Below are 8,003 nucleotides of genomic sequence, written 5' to 3' on the forward strand. Positions count from 1 at the left end.
AAAATTGGTCAAGAAATGACTGTGTTAAAAAAATTGTATGCGCTAAAGCCCAAAAACCGTATTTTGACCATAACTTCAAATTTTGAAGATGTTTGGAAATTTTCTAGTATGAGCGAATGTTACACTCAACAAAACTTGCAACCTACACTAGGTCACTTAAGAAGTTCTTGCATTTTTTCTCCATTTGTAGCACTGTGAAATAATTGTGAGATAAAAGCTAAATATTCACCGATTTTCACAAAACCACTTTCGTTTGATTCGTCATTGAATATACTTTCAAAATTTTAGTGTATTCGTAGTACCTTTCTCACGTAATTCTCACGTGACTTTCTGGCATCACTAGCTTGTTTGTTCAGTCGAGTTTGTTTACGACGATTTATTTATACCGTTTATCTGTAGTGCTTTCACACTTTTCGGCTATTGTACACCGATCGAACTCTTATTTGTTCTCATTTTTGTACCGGACAAGTGAAGTTTTGTGAGAATAACCGCTACAAAGTGCTTTATTTAGTGAATTTTTCGACGTGCTAAGTGCAGTGTTTTTGTGTTTGCAATCAGCTTGCTTTCTCGCACTGTTGTCCTGCTCGATTTTTTTTTCAACAGCGCCATCTTTCCGTCAAATATACAATAAGCATATCCTCAAACCCTCCGATTGAGTCATCACAACGTATTGCGAAGACAATTTATTCCCAGACTGTCCACTTCACCGATAAAGTGCTGCTAGTGGTGGGTGTTGGAACTTTATATATTACTATGGCTAAAACGTGTGCAAAGTGTTCCGATGCTATTTCGGGCATTGATTTTGTTACCTGTCGTGGTTATTGCGGAGCGACATTCCACATGAGTACATGTGCTGGCGTGTCACGCGCGCTGCTAGGGTACTTTACTTCGCACAAAAAGAACCTCTTCTGGATGTGTGACAATTGTGCCGAGTTGTTCGAGAATTCTCATGTCGCATGCTGTCATCCAATGCTAGTCCACTGCCACAGCTGAACTCGCTAACCAACGCGATTACTGAACTACGTGGCGAAATCAAACTACTACATACCAAACCGACTGCCCCATTCTCACCGTCACTACGCAATCGTTGGCCTGCAGTAGATCAACATAGGGCTTTCAAGCGACCCCGTGAATCAGATGCGGCCCCACGATCCACGGACAACTGCACTGTCGGTAGTAAGCGGACTCTGAACAACTTTGTTGTAGCACCCGCTACCAATAACATCGAAGATAAATTCTGGCTGTATATATCTAGGATACGGCCTGATTTCTCTTCGGAATCTATGTTAACCATAGCGAAGGCCTATCTCGAGACCGACGACGACTCTGTCGTTGTCAAACTCGTCCCGAAGGACAAGGACATTAACACCCTTACGTTCGTGTCCTTTAAAATTGGAGTTGATCCTTCCCTAAAGGCCAAGGCACTGGATCCAGAAACATGGCCGGAGGGTACTCTCTTTCGCGAATTCGAGGATTTTAAAGCACCAAAATTTCGCGCACCGCTGAAAACCAAAAAAACAACGACACCGCTCTTGCTATCCCAAGTTTCGTCTCCAGCAACGCCCATGACGAATCTGTGCTAAACTCGGAACACTCACTCACAACCGCTCTACCGATTGAGACAACAACAGATTACTCCGAAGGGACCTCTGAATTCACCTATCAAACCCGCAGATGCCACAGGAACCGATCCACCATCTTCGATGTCCAGGTAACAACTTACTTGGATATACCGGGATGCACGCAACAAGGTTCAATGGAAGTCCCCTCTGACTCTGTTTCGGTTCTACCTTCTCCAAGAATTGACAATCTCTCCGTTTTTCATCAAAGTTCCTGCCAACAGAGCCGTCCCGGTACCGAACTCAGAGGAATAGAGGGGATCTTCCAGTCTGTTATCTCTGGCAAGTATTCGACACAAGCGTGTTTCGATTGCTTTTTGCTTTCCGATGTTATTTTAAATTACAGCGCTAAAACCGAGACCTCTAATCTTGGAATGCAGCTGCAACCGGGACGCTCTGTGGAAAGCAACATGGAAGCCCCCGGTTCCTCTGCCCCAGTCGCGCCTATTGCAGCCAGCGCTCACCACAGTCGTCTCGGTCCTGACGGCAGACGTGGATTGGGGGTCTTCCAACCGACTTCAGCAGGCGAGTTTAACCTTGATTCATCACACTCGATGCCTGATACCGCTTCGCATTCTAGCTGCACTCCCAGCACTTCGAGCTGCACATCAACAATACGATCAACAAGCTGCCTGCTCTCTACCCGCCACCAGGAGGTCAACGTGTACTACCAGAACATCGGCGGTATGAACAGCGTTGTCGATGATTTCCGCGTTGCTGTCTCGGATCTTTGCTATGATATCATAGTTCTTACGGAGACTTGGCTGGATTCGCGCACACTTTCTCGTCAGGTGTTCGGAAATAACTACGAGGTTTTCCGTTGTGATATAAACGCCGAAAATAGTCGTAAATCTACTGGTGGGGGCGTTCTCGTGGCTGTTAATTCTAAATTTCAAGCTATAACATTAGAGGATGACGCCTCTTTGAGCCTGGAACAGGTTTGGACAGCGATCAAATTGGGCGATCGTAAGCTATTTCTCTGCGCTTTATACATACCTCCGGATCGAGTCCACGAGCGTGAATTGATTGTTGCCCATTGCCGTTCAGTCTTCTCAGTACTGGAAACCGCAAAAGCAACAGACGAAGTTATGGTGTTCGGCGATTTTAATCTTCCTCGGATTTCATGGAGAGAATATCGAGACGGGTTTTTCTTTCCGGACTTAGATCACTCGAGTATCCATCCAAACGCTGCTTCACATTTGGATTGTTATAGCTCAGCCACACTCACCCAAATCAACCATATTACTAACCAGAACAACCGCATCTTAGACCTCTGCTTTGTGAGCGCCCAGGATACGGCCCCATATTTGTGCGAAGCCCCTGCTCCATTAGTAAAAATAGTCCCCCACCACCCACCTTTATTAGTAACCATTAATGCCGATCTGAAACGTGATCTTGACACTGCATCCGCTACCGTATCTTACGACTTCCGCAATGCCGACCACCAGAGTATCGCCGAGTTTTTCTCCGAGCTCGACTGGAACTCTATTCTAGACTCCGTCAATGCCGAAAACGCCGCTCAAACTCTCTCCAACGTATTGGCCTATGCCATCGACCGATACGTTCCAAAGAAGTTCCAACATCCCGCGCCCCGACAGCCGTGGCTAACTAGAGAACTTCGACAGCTGAAATCTGAGAAGAGAGCTGCCTTGAAGAAATTCACTAAGCACCGTTCACTGTCCCTAAAACGCCATTATGTGAGAATCAACCACACATACAAAAGTGTTGCGAAACGATGCTTTCTTCGTTATCAACAAGATCTACAGAGGAAGCTCAAGTCTCATCCCAAGCAGTTTTGGAAGTTCGTCAATCAACAGCGACATGAAGGAGGAATACCATCCTCTATGACATTTAACGGTAAGGAGGCAACCACCTCGCAAGACATCTGTCAGCTTTTCTCAAAGAAATTCGCCAGTGTGTTCACTGATGAGACACTAAGCGATCATCACGTTGAACGTGCCGCCAGTAATACCCCACGATCCGGTCAAGCTTTGAGCACCATTCATTTAGACGCGACAATGATTTCCAGGGCCTGCAGCAAACTTAAATCATCCCTAAACCCGGGTCCTGACGGGATTCCGTCGAAGTTTCTGAAAACGCAGATTGCTAACCTGATTTCTCCGCTTCAGCATGTCTTCCAACTATCTGTCACTTCCGGTATTTTCCCGTCATGCTGGAAATTGGCTTACATGTTTCCAGTACACAAGAAGGGAAACAAACACGATGTGAGCAATTATCGTGGCATCACCTCACTCTGTGCTGTCGCAAAACTGTTCGAACTTGTCATCATGGAGCCTTTGCTCGCTCACTGTAAAGCTTTCATAAGCACTGACCAACATGGATTCACAGCCGGTCGCTCCACCGCTACTAATTTGCTTTGTCTCACTTCGTACATCAGTGACAGTATGGTGAAACGTGCTCAGACGGATGTCATTTACACTGACTTGACAGCTGCCTTCGATAAACTGGACCATCGCATAGCCGTCGCAAAACTTGACAATCTTGGAATCAATGGGAATCTGTTACTATGGTTCCAATCGTACCTTACCGGTCGCCGTCTAACCGTTGCTATTGGGGATTGCCAATCCTCTTATTTTGACGCTACGTCTGGAATACCGCAGGGAAGTCACCTAGTACCACTTATCTTCCTGCTCTATTTTAATGACGTGAACCTAGTTATTAAAGGACCACGGTTGTCTTACGCGGATGATCTAAAACTCTGTCTGGAAGTTCACACACTTGAAGACTGCCACTTCCTTCAACGTCAGCTAGATATTTTTGCCGATTGGTGCCATCAGAACCGTATGGACGTTAATCCATCTAAATGCTCGATTATATCATTTTCGAGGAAAAAACAGACCTTACATTACAAATACGCTTTGCTAGGAACTGAAATCGAGCGCGTAAACCAAGTTAAAGACTTGGGGGTTATTATGGATTCCCAGCTAACATTCAAGCCTCACATTTCGTTTACCATCGACAAAGCCTGTAGAGCTCTGGGATTCATCTTCAGGACCGCTAAGGAATTTACAGATATTTACTGCCTCAAATCGTTGTATTGCGCAATATCTCGCTCTATATTAGAGTTCTGCCCGGTTGTCTGGACCCCTCATTACAACAATGGCGCGGAAAGAATAGAATCAGTTCAACGGCGCTTTTTGAGATTTGCTCTTCGTAAACTGCCATGGACGGATCGTTTCCGCCTACCAAGCTAAGAAAGTCGCTGCTTACTAATACGTTTGGAGCCTTTGTCTGTCCGTAGAGACACGGCCAGAGCGTTGTTTGCCACAGACCTTTTGCAAGGCCGCTCTTTTGGAACAAGTGAATATAAACGTGCAACCTCGTGCTCTGCGAAACAACTCGATGCTACGATTACCTGCTCAACGAACTAACTACAGCATTTTTGGCGCAATAGTTGGTCTCCAAAGATTATTTAATAGAGTATCCGCTCTATTCGACTTCAATTTATCTCGAACGCTTCTTCGTTGGCGATATCGTTTATATTTTTTAAGATCTGACTAGTTGTAATGTCATATTGTTGTATTCCCGTTTCTTTATATGTATTGACTCTCTAAAGATATTTTTTTTATTGTTAGCTTGAGGCAGAGCTGCGGAAAGTCAATATCATACTACTGACATTACGCCAAAATGATGCAACACCAGAATCAGCCAACTACGATGCATGGTTCATTACAAAAGAGTTTGCGATGTTACAATGATTCTCTTAGCGTCAACTCTCACTCTCATTTTTTTCTTGCTATCTTTCTCGATCATTCGGGTATGGCTGTACAGAGATTGAACCAACAGATATATCAAGTTCATTTTGACAGCATGATGTTATGAGGATAGCAAATATAAAATCAATGATTTTTCTTCAATTGATATGAATGATATTGATAGGTATATGGTCGGCGTGCGATCAGACCGAACTGAGCGCCGTTTTCTCAGATTGTGTTATTGACCCTCAGTGGATATGAGACGTAATAATCTATTTATTATGAAGTAACGAAATCGTTTGAGCATTTGATAACGATATTATAACAAAAATTCTCTGTAACATCTTGTACACAGCAATTGCGGCGGTAAATGTTTTTCGACGCTTGGTTCGGTTTGGCTGCACGCCGACTAAAAGCATTGTCAATAAACAACTATTAGGTACTTCGTTTTGTAACTGAGCGTATTTTAGTTTGGTACATTTTGAATCTGTATGAGCATTCATTTTTATTCTCAGTAGAGAATATGCTTCTTCATAACACCAATTCCAATTCTATTAATATTTTTCAAATGATCTCATATCTGAAAAATAATATTGCATTTTTATTTGTTTTTTGACAGCATGAGTTTATTAATTTGATTCTTGAATATTGTGCTTGTTGTAGGTTAAACTAAAGACAGTGTTAGTTCGCGGCAAAAAATGAATCGCGGGTGGCAAAAAAGAAAACTTTCAAATATGTATGGCTATGTTTATTTATATACAGATCCTCTTAAATTTTGGTACGGTTCAACTTTGAAACTGTTCAATTTCGGTTCGGAACGGTTTAGCTTTTCTCCTAGTTTTCATTCATATTTTCTTTTAACGAAGAGGATGGCCGGAGTTAATCGACTGGTTTCGGATATATGGCCGGAATATGTTTCAGTAACATGGTAACGATGATCAAAGCAGTGCTTAGAAGTGCTTAAAATCCTACCATGCCTCTTATTGAAAAATGTAAAAATGCGGACCAGTTTCGGTTGTGTTCCGTATAATCGGGGTTGTTGTGCCAGCCCATCAAGCGACACCTATAACCACTGGTTTGAAATTATAAACCTAGTTCATTGGTGGCCATATCTTGAGTTTGCATCATCACGGACCGCAAAGCAGATCAAATTTGAAAAATCCTGATAGCAACAAACTTCAAGCTGGCACTGACATAATCACGCTACTGAAACGATTTTTGATATTCCAAAAATCACCTTGATTTGCATTGCAGTGATATTTCCGAGTGAACTCTGTATATTCACGACGATTGACAATGAGAACCCGAAAATGGCAACAAAAGAGACAAGATATTGAATCACTTGTCGGATCTCCACGCTTACTGTGATGGTTGCTGCAAATATCTTAAAATAACAATATAGTTCACTCTCGAATTTCCCATATATTCCCGTGAAGACAGACAGGGAACACCCCCTCTTGTGGTGAAAAAGGTAACTAAACTCATTGCACAGTGGTACAGTAAGGCAATTTAGGCGGACATAGGCTTTTCGTTGCGATTTTGGTTTGCGGTTTAAAGCCATAGTTTTTGTAAAAAGTTGTTTCTTATACATAGTCCTCGATTCATGTGCGAATGAAAATTAGGGTGGTCCTAAAATCAACGAAATAAAACACTCTTTGGCAAACTTGTAGACCAACTAATTCTAAGTAACTGTGTAAAAAAACTTTTTTGTAGACATGAAATTTGGTTTCCAAAAACAGTCTTTTCGCTCTATTTTTTCAATTCAAACTTAAAAACAAAGTTTTCTTCGGTAACTTTAATCAAAAATACGCCAATTTTGACGAAAAAACATTGTCGATATATTATACAGATGAAGAGTTTTCACTATTTCTATTTTAAAAATAGGCCCTTTTGATATATTGATGTCTCCGTTTAGGGCAAACATAAATAATATTTTTTGGTATCATTTGATAGAACAAATATTGTATAAATATTGTGAAGAAATACCGAAAGTTGCTTAAAATTAGTTGATCTACAACTGTGCCGATGAATGTAAAAAGTTAGTTTTTTCATTTAGTTGATTTCAAGACCACCCTAATTTTCATTTGCACATAAAAAATAGACTAAATATAAGAAACAAGTTCTTAGAAAAAAGATTTACTCTAAAACCACAAAATCGCAACGAAAAACTCGTGTCCGCCTACATTGCCTTACTGTACCACTGTGCGTTGTTGTTGAATTTCTGTGAGCGTGTGACATTCTCACACACGAAACTGAATTTACTCAATTTTAGATTAAGTTGACTCAATTTCATACTTTCACAGAAAAAAATATGTTGCAGATTTCGTGCGTATATTGTTTGTATGTAAAACTAACGCCATTCCGGGAGTTAAATATTGATAATATAATAGATGTAGCTTATCGAGGCACGAAGAAGAAATATTCAAATAATCAGGCCACGACGTGTAAATGGTAAACAAATCCCAAGTTGCTATATACGTGGTTCCCTGTGTAACTTCACTAGCTCAGATCCATCACGGGGAGCATCTACGAAATGTGCGGCCGTCAAGCTCAAGCTCAATAATCAGGCCACGAAGTGTACAAATAAATGAATATTTCAATTACCTCGTGAAAAAGATAAAAGGAGAAACCGCACAATGGTTGTCAATAGTCGTATATGGTTGTTGTG

At 41.7% G+C, this 8,003-nt stretch overlaps 1 protein-coding gene across 1 annotated transcript; it reads left to right on the forward strand.

The window, feature by feature from the left end:
• The first annotated feature begins 956 nt into the window (after positions 1 to 956).
• LOC129720564 (uncharacterized) lies at positions 957 to 4,834 on the forward strand. The gene is made up of 4 exons (XM_055672044.1): positions 957 to 1,576; positions 1,622 to 1,711; positions 1,966 to 3,776; positions 3,969 to 4,834. The coding sequence occupies exons 1-4, from the start codon at positions 957 to 959 to the stop codon at positions 4,832 to 4,834; spliced, it is 3,387 nt and encodes a 1,128-aa protein (XP_055528019.1).
• The last annotated feature ends 3,169 nt before the right edge of the window (positions 4,835 to 8,003 follow it).

This window comes from Wyeomyia smithii, chromosome 2 (genome assembly GCF_029784165.1).
Source record: "Wyeomyia smithii strain HCP4-BCI-WySm-NY-G18 chromosome 2, ASM2978416v1, whole genome shotgun sequence".
Taxonomy (NCBI): Eukaryota; Metazoa; Arthropoda; class Insecta; order Diptera; family Culicidae; genus Wyeomyia; species Wyeomyia smithii.

What these genes read in the sequence shown, in the direction of transcription:
- LOC129720564 (XM_055672044.1), top strand. Translation starts at nt 957, where the DNA reads ATGCTGTCATCCAATGCTAGTCCACTGCCACAGCTGAACTCGCTAACC. An exon ending in GCAACGCCCATGACGAATCT is followed by an intron (nt 1,577 to 1,621) that starts GTGCTAAACTCG and finishes CTACCGATTGAG; the next exon opens with ACAACAACAGATTACTCCGA. An exon ending in CCAACTATCTGTCACTTCCG is followed by an intron (nt 3,777 to 3,968) that starts GTATTTTCCCGT and finishes ATGGATTCACAG; the next exon opens with CCGGTCGCTCCACCGCTACT.